This window comes from Protopterus annectens, chromosome 6.part1 (assembly GCF_019279795.1).
Source record: "Protopterus annectens isolate FY-2018-M chromosome 6.part1, PAN1.0, whole genome shotgun sequence".
Lineage (NCBI taxonomy): Eukaryota > Metazoa > Chordata > Ceratodontiformes > Protopteridae > Protopterus > Protopterus annectens.
Genome location: NC_056738.1, coordinates 132,246,746 through 132,263,388, shown reverse-complemented (window position 1 = coordinate 132,263,388; position 16,643 = coordinate 132,246,746). Strand labels below are relative to the sequence as shown.

Here is a 16,643-nt window from a genome sequence, read left to right as displayed (position 1 = left end):
CCAGGAATGTGTTTAGGATAGACAGGTCCAGTATTGGTCTCCAGGCTTTGTCCTTTCTGGGTACCAAGAATAGCCTTGAATAAAATCCTAGTCCCTGCTCTTGCTGTGGTACTTGCTGAATGGCCTCATGTCCATGAGGGATGAAACTTGTTTTTGTGCCTCTGCCCATTGATTGCATGGCAGGTCTGGCATACTGTTTGGCCTTGGCAGGGTGTGAAAGTGGAACCTGTAGCCTTGTGATACGATATTTAAGACCGATTTGTCCTGGGTGATCATGTGCCAATTTTGTGAAACAAGTGCTAGTTTTCCCCCCAAAGGAGCTGCCAGAATATAAGTGCTTGGTGCTGGCAGGGGAAAGTCATTCAGACTGTTTCCTGTACGACTGTGATTTTTCCTCTCTGCTTTTGGAGGTAGAAGCACCCCATTGTTTAGGCCTGTATGAGCCTTGGGGCTGTGATCTGCCCCTGGGGCATCTGTATCTGCCTCTTTGTGGCCTGTCTGACACTGGAAAGGACCAATTCTTTGTAGGCCAGTTCCTGCTAAATCTGCGAGGCTGTACCTGTAAGAAATCCTTCACTGTTTGCATAGATTTAGCCTTGTCCTCCATTTTCTTCAACACCTCTTCTGCTTTAACACCAAACAAGGTATCATGGTGTAATGGAGCATCTAATAGTTTTGCTTTAACATGATCGGGCAGATTCTGTTCTTTTAACCAAGCATGCCTCCTAATGACAGAACCTGTAACTGCGGCCCTGCAGGAGACCTCTAGAGAATCAAAACCACATTGCAAAGTATGCTTTCCCACTTGTTCAGCTGCATGCAATAAATCATGCATTTCTTTGTTTTCTGCACATTCTGAATTTGTCAGCATTTTCTGTTTAAGCAGTGACATAAGATATTGCTGATACTTAAGCATATGAAACTGAAAATGTAAAGCTCTTACAGCCAAGGTAGCAGAAGTATAAATCTTTTTCCCCAATCTGTCCAGGGCCCTTGAATCCCTATCAGATGGGATAGGGTTTTTTGCAGTGGAAGCCTTGTCCCCCTTGGGACCCTGAGAGATAGTTTCTGGGTCAGCAGCAAGGTTTTTGTAAAGAAATTTATGTGAATCAGGAACCCTGTAGTATCTATCTGGCTTAACAGGAGCTGGTGGTAAAGAATCAGGAGACAGACCGGACTCTGAAAATACATCATCTACAATGTCTAAAACAGGAGGAATAGCAAGGGGCCTGTGCTGAGGTAATAAAAGGAAGTCTCTGAGCCTTTTCTTGGATTCTGAGTAATCTTGGCTCTCCCAGTGGAAATGCTCCCTCATAGTATGCAGGGTCTCCCCAAAAGAATAATCCTCAGGAGGAGAGGCTGAAGGGATAGATTTCTTCAGCATCAGAATCCTCATAGGGAGTAAGAGAATATTCCTGTTCAGAAGAGGAATCAGAGGAAATGGAAACCTGATCTAAAGACTCATATTCTATCTCTTGCCTAGGTCTCTTATCAGGAGGGGGATGGGAACCCCTGATCAAAGTAATTAGGTCTTCGGCCATTTTAAGCATCTGTTTTTTAGGCATGGAGGCCTGTCCAGGAGAATGCTGTACTTGTTTCTTTGTCTTTAGAGCTGCTTTAGTCTTTGCCTTTGCTTCGGGCACCGTGCGGCAAGAAAGACTGAAGAAAATGGTGTCGGCTGCTTCTTATATACCCCTGGCGCACTGACGTCAGGCAAGAGGCGACAGCAACAGATGCCGGACCTAGACTTTGGAACTCGGGCCGACTGCGGGTAGCCTGCCAGCAGGATAACCCAATTGTAATGACTGCAACAGTGAAACACGATGAACATCAAATGTTCCAAACTGACAGCCACACACACGGGGTCGAGATAAACTAAAAGAAATGTTATCCATGCTAAAATGCATGGTACAGCCTGTAGTTCTATTAAGTGCTGTCTGGCTTTGTCATATCTTTCTAGCTCTCTCAAGTGGGAAATACCTGAATGCTTTCAGCAAACGTTTTCTCCAAGCCATTTCTCTTTATCAGTGTGTCTGCTAGAGACATGAGAATCAGGTGCAAAACTATTTGCTAGGAAAAAAAGCCTTATAATAACCAATATTCATTTACTTGCTTTCTCTTAAAACTTGTCACTAAATTAAGCTAATGGCCTTAACCCAGTCATTCCCCTATGTAAGAATGAGAAATAGCACACTATTTTTCTTTTGTCATACTCTTTTAACCAGATTGTTTTCTTCACTGTAGTGCCTACATCTCCTAAAACTGAACAAGGAGAAAGACAGAAGAGAGAAAAAAGAGGGGCACCTATTTAAATTAGTTTCTCCATTACACTTAAGAATAACTAACAAAAAATTACTTTATAACAACCAAATAAAAATCACACACTAATAAAATAGTACTATTAAGAAAACATTTTGTTTTGCTTACAGTTAACTTTCTCCCTCCTCTTCCCCTCTCCTGAGTATTTTTCCAAACATTAATGATGTAAATTCTTATTTTTATTTTACATTTGTTAACCAGGAAAGTCTGACTTGGAATGAGCCAATTTTCAGCAGCAGCCCGGGGAGAAATGCTCCAGATGCATGCCTTTGTAATGTGATGTAGGGCATATGCTTTAGAGTCCCCTACAAGTTTAACAAAGTCCAACATTTTCAGATTTTCTTGTTCTATTCTTGTTCATCTCCATCTCCCAAACCCTGTCTCTGGTTCATTTCCAACATAGCCTCAGCTTTCTAGTCAGATCTTGTGCTTTTTTCCCTCTCTGAAGCATTTTCCATTGAAACACTGGAAAAGGTTTCACTGGTATGGTTTCTCTGTAGTCTTTATTATCAGAAGAACAAGAAGCAGAATCTCCTTCTGTCTCACAGCTCACTTTTTGTTGGACAAACTTTTGTATTTCATCCTTAGCATGTACTTCATCAAAAAATGATTTTGTTCCTCCGGGGAAAAATATTTTGAAGACAGCTGGGTAAAGCAGTTTGAATTTTGTGACTGCTTCTAGACATTCCCTGAATAATGTAATGAATTTATTCCTCGGCCTGGTGTACAAGGAATAGTCGTTTTCCACAAATACTCTACCGTCTCCCACTTTTAGTTCTTTGTTCTTCTGCCACAGTTTTGTCAGAATCAACTCCTCCTTCTGGTAAGACTGAATCTTTACTTTTAAAGGTCTGGGTTGTTTTCTTATAGCTAGGTTTGGAGCATACACATGATGCGCCCTTTCAGTTAGCTATTCCTTCTGTGGAATACCAGTCCAGTTGCTTATTTGTGCTTTCATAAAATGAATACAGTCTGCTCCTTCCAGCTTCTCAGGTACAGCAGAAAATCTCAGGTTTTCCTTATGTGCTCTGTACTCAAGTTCTACAATATTTTGAAACATCTTTTCTTGTGCAGTCTCATATTCAGCTAGCCTTTTCTTCATTTCGACCTCTGAGTTTTGCAGTTTTATCACCTTATCTTAATATCTGATTAAAGCTTCTTCCATTTTTTTCAGCCTTTTATTGTTTGAGTTGATATAATGCATCAGTGTTTCATTTACATTAGTCAGGTCTGTGTGCAGTTGCCTTATACTTTCCCCTACATTACTGGAAGTCATGTCTGGAGCTTGCACTGCTTTTTGCTGAACAGCTGCAACTACTTTTCCCAGTCAGTGTTTTCTCGGCACCTTTTGTAGCTGATTTTTCTTCAGGTCCTCTATATTTCTTTTTCCTGGCATCAAGGCAGTCCACTTACTAGTCAGTTACTGAATGTCCACTGTCTTTCTCTGCTAAGTTTCTGTTTTCACACTGGTAGAGCTAGAATTAAGCTGTTACTCAATGTGCATTCATCTTGGAAGTCTTATATGCTCTTCTAATTATTTATTTTTTAACAGCATATTTTATTCTAGATTGTATTAAAAACTCTACTATTGCTGGTCTTTGGCTTAGGATCCCCTTATTTCTTTCTCTTTGCCTATACCCTGATATCAATCCTTGATGGGGAAGGCAATCTCTTGCCTGCAGTCCTAATAAATTCTTGGCCTCTTCCCACTGTATTACATTTCCCTCTCTATTTTCTCCCAGTGGTCTCTCCTTCAGCTTTAAAACTTCTGTTTAGAGACATACGTGGGTAAGCCTTCACTTCTCTCATCTCTCTCTCTTTCTTTCTCTCTATTTTTTAGATAGGTTTTTGGTAAAAGCATTTTTGTATTGTTTTCCTGTCATCAGTTTTTTGGTCTGTACATGGTTTCCATTGCCAGTTTTCTCCAGTAAATTCCAGCCCCCTCTTCCCTGTTGTCTGTATCCCTACTTGCAGTCACCTCTGTTGGCAGAATATCCTTTCTCCATTCCAGTGTTGGCTTAGTTCTTAGAATACTTTATGAATATAATATTCTGCACGGTTATTGTTATTTTCCTAAAGGATCTGCATCAAAATCTCAGTCTCTCCTTGTTTCTTCAGCTACCACCCATTTCATCACCACCCCTTTCCACTTTGAATTACAAGTTTCTGCTTGTGCCATGTACAGGAGCCCTAACTACATTGCTCTGAAATACCCCTTCAAATCAGGTAACCCCAAACCACCTTGTTCTATTGGAATGATCATCTTATCCAACTTAACTCTTGCAGCCTTCCCTTCTCAGATAAAATCCTTCAACTTTTTATTAGTTGCTATCCACAATTTCTTCTCTGGTTGATAAAAATATGCCTGACCTGTGTATAAAACTTAAGGGACTAAAACATTTTGATTGCTTGTATCTTGCTATCCATATCTATAAATCAGGTCTTCTCCCTTTGTCATAAAACAGAGCAATACCAATAAAATGATGGAACAATGATGTGAGAATAATATTAACAGACTATTAAGCTGTATTGCTCTTTGTGAAAACAGATGTCCAAGTCTAATGCATTACAGTAATTTTCCCTAACTCATACCTGCAGCCATTTTTGGCTCATCTGAGTTTGTTTCTAAATAAACACAATAATCCATAAATAACAAACACTGCTATTCATATGACAAAGAGAAAAAATGTATAACAAGTATTCACATGCATAACTAATTTTTCATATTGTAATCAGAAAAAAACAAGGAGAAAATAATTGTGAGACATGCATCATAACATTGGCAGTTTCTCTCCAACATCTATAGCCAAGAGTATCTGGTGGCAAGAAAAAGAGCAGTAAAAATGTGGATTTAAAAGAGCTCTCAGAAAACATTTAACTGAATTTTCTCTAAAGAAACCAGCCTTAGATTCTAAAAAAATGGCTTTTGCACTAGTATTCTTTCCCACTGATACACTGAGTTACTTCTTGCATGTTTTCTCCAATGAAGCCTCCAGACAGGACAGACCACTCTTTTACAGACAGTGTATCTCTATGCACATCTGGTGGCCTGGACTCATGAGCTAATTTACAGAGCTAGAGAATTAACCAGAAGGGTAAAACAAGTGACTTTTATACTGTGCTCTTTTTCTGGATAAAAGACATTTCTTTGCTGTAATAAACATACCAAACATCTACACAGCAATCAAACACTGAAAGAGGTGGAAAGTAAGGTATACCACATGCTGCATCCCATCCAATGTCACTACAAATCAAGCACACAGAGAAAAAAAAATCAGATCTTGTATACACTGGAAATCCATAGAGGAAAATGCAAGCTAGAGGCTGACAGTATAATCTTCCAGAAGGTCTCTGTCACACCACAATGCATCTCTGAGTTGGCAGACGACACCAAATAAGAATTCAGCAGAAGATGCCCTATTTACTTTTTTGCTTCACAACTTAAAAGTGTGTGTGTTTGCACTGACTATGAACTACAGTTATGGTGGACTACTTTCTTAAAGACATTAGACTGAACAGCCATGTGCAGACCAGAAAAATTGATGACAAGAAAATATTGCAAAAATGCTTTTACCAAAAACTATCTAATAGAGGCAGACAGAGAGATGGGGGGGGGGGGTGGTAAAGGCTTACCATGCACATCTCTAAAGGGGAGAACAGCATCATCTCTAAAAATGTTTACTTTCTAAGGTAAGATGTTACACTGATACATGGATAACCTTGTAAAGTACTTAGTATAGCCTCAGACAGCATCTGGTTAATTTGAGGCAAAGAATAATGTTCCATGTGTTTGGGCATTGCAAACAAACACATACATACCTGAAACAATTAGAACTACATATAAAGAAATGTGAACAGAGTACCAGATCCAGACCTGTTATCACAGCTAAACATTTAAGTTTGTTTTCAATACACAGTTGTACCACACTAAGCAAACACATTTCTAATTGTAATCACAAGGTTTTAATCTTTGCTGAATGTCAAATCTTGAGTCAACATGGTTGACAACTACAAAATTGGTAATAAAATCCATATTTAATGAAAAATTAAGAAAAAAAATCCAAATAACCTTTTACCATACCTTTAATTTTCTCAGCAGACCAATACTTCCCAGCAGTCTCCAGTATCCAGGCTTCTTTTCTGTCTGCAATCAGAAAGCTGTTATGGTAATCAAATGATGCTTCATCTTCCATACAGTTACCTCCCTGTCCATATTTTTCCAGCAACTCCGTTATGACATCAACAGCCTTTTCAGCTGTTTCTGCTCGCTCAAGTCCAAGCCTAATACAATGAAAAGCCTTGCATTTACTAAGAGAAGTTTTGCAATTAATCTAGATAAAAGTAAGAATAAGCACATCTAATTTAGTGCGCCACTCTCTCTCTCTTTTTTAGTACTGCCTTTAAACATTTTAATATCCACAATATTTACAAGAAGAGCAAACATGACAGTAATTTCATAGGCAGGAAAAGCAAATTAAACAAACTGGTAAGGAATACCTACATTCAAATAAATGCCAAAGTCCAGAATAAAACATGAGAGCAACTACTAAAAAGGCAAAACACTGCCCAACTAAAACATTACTTGCCTTTAAGGTTGCAATAAATAAATGCACAGACTTCAGGACTGAAAATATATAACTCTTTTTTTTATTTTTGCCTTCATGTAAAATTCTGTGCATTTTTTATCTGAATATACAACTAGATTTCAGCTGCACCTACTGATCTTTCAATTTTGAAACTGTACTTCAAATTGTTTTACACCATGATACTACAAAAAACAAAACAAATATACAATGACACTGCACTAAAAGATGCAGAGAAGTGCACCACTTTAACAAAGACTGGTGGCATTTAAAACCTTATCAATACTATGCTTACACTTTCACTTTTAAAACACCTCCTACCCTATAACTCTTCTCACAGATGATCATGATTTATAGCAGACGTGTTATAAGAAAGAAAAGGAAAGTGATTATTGTTTTAACAAAAAAAAACAACAATTGTTGGAGAATTCCCTCTAATGCAGTTCTTGTTGTGTCTTTCGGCTTTTCCCGGTTAGGGGTCACCACAGCAGAACTCCGGTCCGCTAATGATTGGCAGTAGATTTTTACGTGCAGAGTTGCCGGCCCTGACGCACAACCTTCGACGAAGGTACGTCCTTTCACGCATGTCTCCACACAGAAGATGCTCTAGCTGAGAATTGAACAGGACAACGTCTTACTGTGAGGCGACAACGCTACCGCAGCACCACCACCGCAGTTACCTCTAATGCAGTTCTACTGACACAAAATTCTGGGAACTAGATTAAGCATTTTTAACAAACCAAAGTGGTTAGCAGTTATTATGTTATAATAAGCAAATACAAAAGAAATCAAAGCTAACTGCTAAGTGGTTCTAAAGGCTGCATCAGAAAGGCAGTGAAGAACAAAGAAGCCATGTTTGTTGTATACTTTTTCACTGAGGGGAGGTACACTAAATTTTTAGAAGAGGTCACTCATGCTCTCCACTGTGTTCTAATTCACAATGAAGGCATTTTTTGCAGCTGCAGTGCTACTGGCTCACCTGGATGGATACTTCTGTTTTACTCTAAGTGCTTAAGGCTGTTGGTTCTATTACTACTACAGGCAAGTGAACTATACTCCAGTACAGAGCTGACGCTGCAAAAGGTCTGCTGTGTTCCCAAGTTGCTGTCTTTCAGATCAAAGACACACATGCCTGATTTAGTGATAGTTTGGGTGATGTAAAACATCCTACTGTACTTGTCAACAAAGAAGAGAAACTCAACTTACTTAAATAAAACGCACAAACATAACACATATATGCCTTATTTATATACAAAAACAATAATCATATTTAAAGCAATATTAGACATCGGAGCTTTACAGCCTCCCCATTACTACGCAAAATCATTCAAAAATACAGCTTTTAAATTTCTCAATAATATTCCATATTGTAGTTTTCTCAAATCTTCTCCTCTATTTTTATATATTGGATTAACTCTCTTGCATCATCTCAGTCCCACTACCCCTGTTATAAAATAAAATGCCCTTAATATTTATTTATTATCTGATACCTGCTTTACTGCGGTGGTGGTAGCATTGTCGCCTCATAGCAAGATGTTGTCCCGTTCGATTCTCAGCTAGGGCGTCTTCTGTGTGAAGGCATACGTAAATGGGGCGTGCCTTCGTTGAAGGTTGTGCGTCAGGGCTGGTAACCCGGTACGTAAAAATCCACTACCGATCATTAGTGGACCGGAGTTCCGCTGTGGCGACCCCTAACTGGGAAAAGCCAAAAGACACAAACAAACAATCTGATACCTGCTTTATACAGTTCAATGCTATACGGAGGTGAGGTCTAAGGGTGGCACACAAAAAATACAGGAAAACCTAATCCCAGAAAGCATGTTAGTTTATCATGGGGATGTGTGTGTACATGAAAAGATACACAAATACACAACTAATGACAATTTGGAGGATGTGTTCTGCAATTCCTACACTGCCTGCACACACTATTTGCCTAATTCTCCTCTTTGTCACTTATCATTTACAGCAATGAATGAGGTTTGCAAGTCTGGAATTTTAAATCCTACTGCCCACAGAATGAATACCAACACCCTACTCTCATAGATTAAGGTGCTTCACCAGACCCTCCTGTCACCCATCTTCTTTTGGTATCCCAATCAACTGCCAATCCTTGCCTGACTTCAGTTTTTGTTTTCAGTCAGCAACTTTTTATTTGCTTTGATAACCCACTCTTTGCTGAACTCTAAATTTTATCTACCTCTGGCATTACTCATTTCCTATTAACTTTGTCTTTTCCCTACATTTTCCCTGCCAGTCTTCTGACCACTATGGAGTTTTTCACCTGTAGGATGCATCTTTATTTTCTATCACCATGTCAACCTCATTACCTTTTCCACCAGGTTTCCTCCATTGGCTACAGGTCTTTTCTATTCTTCTCTAGTCTCCAATCATCATAGTCATCATCATAACTAACCCTTTCCCATTTTTTTCTTCATGGGGTTAGGGTGTCACTTTAACTTCTCTACACCTCTCTGTATTCAGTGCTCCTCTCCTAGCTTCTTCAACAGTCATGCCTGACTGTCATAGGTCTTTTCTTATGCAATCCGTTCATCTCTTAATTGGATGACCTCATCATCCCTTGCCTTCTTCCTGTCTTTTCTAAATCTGATTTAACAAACTTCCTCCTGCTTTCCTGCTTGTGACAAACATCATAATCTGTGTTCCTTGGCCTTCTCTACAACTGAGCTGAGACAACTTTGGCTTCTGCTCTAATGTTCTTCTTCACCTGTCCCACAGTGTACATCCTAACACCCATCTCAGGCACTTCATCTTCATCTCCTCAAGCTTTCTCAACTGCTCTGCCTTCACTGCCCAGGTTACTATGCCACACAGAAGCACTGGTTGCAGTACCATTTTGTACACCTTACCTTTCAGCATATTTGACATTCTTCTGTTACACTCTGCCTGTGACACACTCTACAATTTGGCTGCAGCAACACTGATTCTAGATTTGACTGCCTTATTTAAACTTTCTTTCTCTTCAACCAACTCTCCCAAACAAGTGAAACTGTTATTTTGTTTCACAGTTTACCTTCTACCTTAGTTTTTAGCTTCTTCTGGATTTCTCCCATTTGCTGCCATGATAACTGTCTTGTCTGTACTCAGTTTCATCCTATGTGCCTTTAACTTTAATTTCCAGTCCCCTATCATTTGCTGATGCGCCTGCTCAGAGTCAGCTTGTAGTGCTGCATCGTCTGCATACAGCATCTTTGTTGATCTGTTCCTTCCAGTCTGCTTGCTAATGTGGCCCATCATCAGTATGAACAGCAATGGATTCAGAGCTGAACCCTTGTGCACATCACTCCCATTGGGAATCCCTCTGTGAGTCCGAACACTGTTCTTACTTTTGTCATGGAGTCCTTGTGCATAGCCTGCACTAATTCTACCAATATTTCCAGGATCTGGAACCATCACAGGACTGCGCAATTCAGCTTTCTTGGAGCCTTGTCATATGTTTTCTTCAAGTCTAGGAATGTCAAGTTTGACTCATTACTCATCTAAAGTTTCTCCTCCACCATCTCCCTTATTGTAAACATCGGGTCTGAATCGGAAAAGCTCATCTACCATTTTACTTTCTGCTATTCTGCTTATTCTTATGTAAGTCACCCTCTCTCCAGCACTTTCATGCAGTGAGACTGGAGTGTGATGCCATTGTACTACCCACTGTTGTGAATATCCTCATTTTTGTACACTGGGACTATAATGCTTATTCTTCGGCCACCTGGGTATGCCTCTCTCTCCATACCATGATGAGTACCATCAGGAACAATTTTTCCCCTAACTCACTTAACATCTTCAGCTATCTGCTGTGACCTCATCTGAGTCTGCTGCTTTCCCTTACTTCTTTTTCCTTAGTGTTGTTCTTATTTCTTATAGGGTGGGTTGTTCTTCTTTCATTGCATGCTATGCACAAGGCAGTACAGAGTCAGTAGACGTTTTTTCATTCAGAAGCTGTTGAAACTACTTCTTCCATCCAATGTCCTGTGGACTGGTGAGCAGAATGTTGTTGGTCTCCTTTATGAATGGCACCTGTTGACTATCTTCTTTATTTTCTTTATCTTTACGTCTTTGCCTTGAAACCTGATAGAGTTTCTTTGTGACATTTACTGAGTCACTTTCCAGAAGCTGGTAGCGTTTCTCAATTTTTAACTCTGCTTATGGCATTTTGGAATTCTTCCTCTTCTTTATGCAAACCTGACAGCCTATGTATGTGGGATTTATTTCCCACATGACAAACAGTTATTAACATTTTTTGAAGATTAACTAGAGAAGATATTTCCCCACTGAGGTAGTTATTTGTATGGAAGCAGAGATACTCCAGAAACATGAGTCTACCAGCAGAGTGCAAGTGCATAAAACACACATAACGCACATTGGAATGCACATCCAGAAAGATGGAGGCCCTTCTTTTACCCTGACATCTGAACGTCTGTCACTGAGCATCTTTTGGCTTGGGGTGATGCCAAGACTGGAAATCATGGGCATCTGCATGGCAGGGGATTAGCATTGCAACAATTATTATGAAAGAACATCACTGCATACTAGGCACCCAGACCCTAAGGGCCACCAGTTCAGAATGTAATCTTTCTATATACTCATCCTTCTAGCCATGCTTCTTGGTGATCCAAAACTTGAATCAGATCCTAGCACCCCCCCAACTTTCAAATGCACCACAAAACATGAGCTGCTCACAGCCTAAAGGAAATTACAGCTGAGTAAGGGTACTACAGTACAGATACTCATCATAACCAAAGCTGGCTGAATAACAGAACCACTTCTGGAAATTATAGTTGAGTAAGCGTGCTAATAGAGATATTCACCATAACCACAGAAGGCTGAATAACAGTACCACCGTTGCAAAGTATTCATTCGTAATTGAAAGAACCTAAGCCACAGGCATATGTACGTTTTTAGGCAAGAATTCAAGAGTAGTTAAACATATCTCCAACAGATGCAGGATTACATACCATGCAGTGAACATCAGCCAGAAAGATGGTTGTAAAGGAAAAAGGTGTCTGACCATCTTCAATTTATTTATTTTGAATTAGGGAGTCAAAAATAAATGCTCCTGAACCCATGGTTTCACCTAGCAGAGAGAAGTATCAAAACCTGACTCATAAATAAAGTAGTAACCCATTATTTAATGTATTTACCCACAAGGCACAAAACACAGCATACAGAGTATGTGCATATGTGTGTATGCATATTTTTATGTCTGTACAGGAATGTGTGTGTGTGTGTGTGTGTGTGTGTGTGTGCGTGCGCACGTGTATGTAAATATATACACTGACACATGGAGACATAAGAAAGGCAGTTTACAGCGGAACGGTGGGAGGACACCTGCATGACCCCAAAGTATGCAACAAAGTCTAGAAGGTTTAGAATTTTTGCTTGGATGTGTTTTCATAGGTATTTTTACATCCCAAGTAGATGTAAGATTTTTTCCACAGGTAGGCAGCAAATGCTAGAGGTGTTGCAATGTAATGAGTTTGCAGATTTCAAAAATTCCCTACAGAGTACTCTGTCAGAAATGTTAGCGGAGGAAATGGCTGTAACTAATGGAATTACTCTTCTGAACTGGGACACAGGATCTGAACTGCCTAGACACAGCAGTAAACTTTGTAAGGTGTTAATAATGGCTACCAAAAAGGCAATTATTAGAAAATGGAAATTAAAATCTAAACTAGCTATAATTGAAGTACTGGATATCATAAAAGAGAGAAAAGAACTGGGGTTGGGATCTTTAGAAAAGGGAAGGAGCAAATTACATAAAAATAAATTGAATTTGTGGGAACAATAAATGCAGAATAATGTCCAGGAGGGTAAGTGAGGTCTACTGGAAGGCAGGAATTGGACAACTTACATATTATTGGAGTGAATGACAACATGTGCATTAGTGATTCAGTGGCAGAGTTCTTGTGTGCCACGTGGGAGGCCTGGGTTTGTTTCCTGGCCAATGCAGAAGGGAATCTGAGGGGCTTAAATGTTAGTATAATGGTTACAGTTTTTACCTCACAAATAAGAAATACAGGGTTTGATTCACACCATGGAGAGATTGGCTAAGCTTAAAATGGCTCACAGAGGCAGCTAGCCTACTACTCAGCTATAAGTGGAACCTATAACTGTTAAAAAGAAAGAAAAAGTGTAATTTACACTGCATGCAAATGAAAAATGGTAACATTGTTCGTTTAGTTTTCTATGTGCATCTGTATGCTGCGTGATAATTTAATAAAGGTGTTTAAACATCCTTAAAAACAAGAGGCAGAGATTCAGATGAAAATAAATGTTGGTTGACAAAAGAAATGGAAGGTATCTCATTCTGCTTTCCAAAATAAAACTTCTACAACTATATGCAATATTTACAGTATCTTGTTTCAGGCCGAGTCTTGACATTACCCCCAAAATCAATTAATAATGAAAAATAATAAAATCAAACCCACAGCTCGCACTATATGAACCAGCAGATTTAATATAATAACCCAAACACTCTGAAGATGCCTTAATTTTATATGTATGAAGACGAAAGCACTTAGTCCGTTTTATGTGTTTGCATTATTATATTAAATCTGCTGGTTCATATAGTGCGAGCTGTGGGCTTGATTTTATTATTTTTCATCGTTAATCGGAGTTGGAGAGTGTTGTTCTATCACACCCAAAATGTTCACACACAGTCTCAAACAGCTCCTGCAGCAGGTTGCTTTAAAAAGTCACAGCCACATATGCAGGCCTTAGTCAGGCTTTTCCTCCATCTCCACTAAGTTCTTTAGCTGAACTTCTCTCAGGACACAGCCACAGGCCCTGACAGGGATGTCCAACCACAACAACCTTAAGATAGAGTTCCTATTCTGACCCATGATGAACCTCTGACTGAGGGACCAATTTCCTGATTTGTGCCCTATCAGGCAACTACCTTTTATACATCACTTATTGTCAGTTAGCACTCCACTGTTTACCTAATGCAACTGAATGCCTGACTACAGTGCTGTAAGACTTATACAAGCAGAATGAACTTTACACACACAAACACAAATTTCCCATTTCCAGCATACAATTAAAGATGAGATGACACAATATAGCTATAGACATAATTACAAAGACAGCTGGATTCATATCTGGTGGGTAAAACTTGAAATATCACGAAGTGTAGGTTTAAGGAACAAGTTTTATGAAGAATGGGAAAGCCATGAGTCATGAACCAAGTTCCCTAATCTGACTATGCAAGACACTGCATGTATCACAAAAACTAAATCTCTAAATGGAATTCAAATGGGCTGTTGACATTCTGTAAGGCAGCACCAAACCCACTGGCAAGTACAGATCAATATCTCCAACCCACTGAGAATAGAACAGGTTGCCACGGTTCCCAGTTGCATAGGCTAACATATAAGATACATACAAGTAAGTATGGTGATCAAAATATTACTATGTGAACAAAGGATGTATTTGGTCACAGAGGAGGCATGTTAATAGTACAGCATAAATGGAATGGGCAAAGTGTACATAGGGGAGAAACCATTACTACCGTGTAATATGCAGTGATGTATTACTTGTGCTTACAAACTCCAACGGTCTGCTGAAACTCAATCAGCTCCCTAGCAGTCCATTTGTGCAATGTTCTCTTACAACAGTGACATGCTTCTTAGATGCTGTAGGGATACCACTATAGAAAGCATCATGGCTTTCATAACTACAGGCCTATTCCCACAGTAAAACCATCATCAAAGTTGCTAGTTCCACAATGCTTTGCCCGAAGACTTCTGTGCTACAATGTCATGTATTTGATTCTATCCTCATGACATATATAAGCTAATAAGCTAGGAGACATTAGAAAGTTGTGGCTGGAAGAAAGCGCTTGGATGTCACAGCCATCCTGGTATATACTTCAGCAAACCACAAAGTTAGTACTACTTTACAAATCAAAGAAAGTCAGTGTCACACTGGAAAGTCATTATAGATGTGTTTGTATATAAAAGCTTCACATCTTCTGCATCTCCAAATGCCAGTTCCAACAGCATGTGGATAGAAAGAACAAAGACAGGAAATGATAGAAAGAACAAAGACAAGAAATGAATCTCACAGCCCAACAAATAGCTGGTGCTGTAGTTACCTCCAGAAAATTTGACTAAAATGAAATAAACATCCCATGGATGCACTGGAAGGGAATGCCCATTGCTTGGCCTGGACAGCAGCACTTTCAAAGACTATACGGATGTATTGTGGAGATAACTGCAGACCCTGACTGGTAGCTGGCCTGCTGACAGCCCATATGGAAACAGTTCTTTTCCCCCCATCAAATAGAGCATTTTGGGGGAGATGTCAAGCAGAACACTGGTGGAAGCTATCCTGTTGAATGTGCAAATCACAGGTCTTGTGGGAATGTCACATTAGCAAGAAGTACACTAGATAGGCAAAGGTCCTGCATGTTCACACTGATGGTCAAGAGCAGGAGAGTGGTGTCAGTCTTCTTCATCCAGAAACTGGACTATGAAGTGATACCCCTTTTAAGGGACAGGCCACTGGATGGGTGTTCTGGAAAAAGATCACTCTAGTGCTGCTGCTGCTCTCCCTGCCTTAGTACACATGTTGTTTATGGTCCCGAGCAAACTTATTTGGTTAGGTCCCTCCTAACACATTTCCAAAGCCACCAGCTATGCTACCTCCTGTATGTTGTGTTGTGGTATTGGTAGTCTCTACAGCCTTCTTCATGAAGTTGCGGCCTTGCTGCATACATGGGCTAAACAGAGGTCAACAGCACTGGTATATGCTGGTGGGTGTTGGTACACTGCAGTTTTTCACCACAGGACAACCGGACTGTCATTGCCCACCTTGCACAATTCTTGTGGTACTTGGGTTCATAACCTCTGTAACATCATCCATTTTTGTTTTCTGTATAAATGGAAAATATAGCCCTCCAACTACTCTACTGAGAAGGGATTGTGTTGTACATGGCGTTGAATAGGCTGGGTATGTAATTTATGTCCATGTGCCGTGTTACACACCATATCCATTCTGTACGCTTGTTTTAAAATATCAGTAATTCTTCCTTTAAAGCTGCCCCACTGTTGTTTGCTCCCCAGCAAATGCACTGCATTGCATGAGGGCTATGTGTCCTGGTAGTGTTGCAGAGTCTAATATGTGTTTATTCAGTGACATAAACAACCAAACTCCTTTGTGCTGTGTGTGACTGTGAACTGTTACTTGGTTTGGGGCTGTCCATTTCCATGACAACACGTCTTCAGTCAGCCACTCACTGGAATTTTTTCCACTCATACATTGTAATGATAATTCTACATGACTGGTCACATCGAAACAAACAACATGCAAACCAATAAAGATCAATGTGATGTGGTATGCAAATAAATAAATCTTCAAAATGATACGCTACCTGATACCATTATTTTACGTATAACTTGCTGCATGAACCTGAAATCAAAGTAACTGTCATTTTCTTCCTCATTAATAATCTGTGTCCAGTTTCACATTTTCTGTAATAATTTTAAAAGTTGCATGTTGCTTCACCATAATCAAACCTGCAATGCAATATGTCACACCTCCGCTCTGTAAAATGTTTCCTGTCGCCATATGCTTTAATTCTGCCGTGCATAAAACAGCATCCATTGGCTGTATTGGTTGCACAATGCACATCACACACACAACATGCTTCTCAAACAAACCACACCATCCTGTTTTTCTGCACTAATTTTAAAATGCTGTATGTCATGTTAGAAGAAAGTCCTTCTG

General features: G+C 39.6%; 1 protein-coding gene across 1 annotated transcript in view; it reads right to left on the bottom strand.

The window, feature by feature from the left end:
- SCRN3 (secernin 3) overlaps positions 1-16,643 on the bottom strand; it is a 939,975-nt gene that overhangs the window by 675,682 nt on the left and 247,650 nt on the right. The window contains exon 4 of the mRNA XM_044075556.1: positions 6,401-6,600. Coding sequence (XP_043931491.1) covers positions 6,401-6,600 — 200 coding nt within the window. The remainder of the gene's footprint in view (positions 1-6,400; positions 6,601-16,643) is intronic.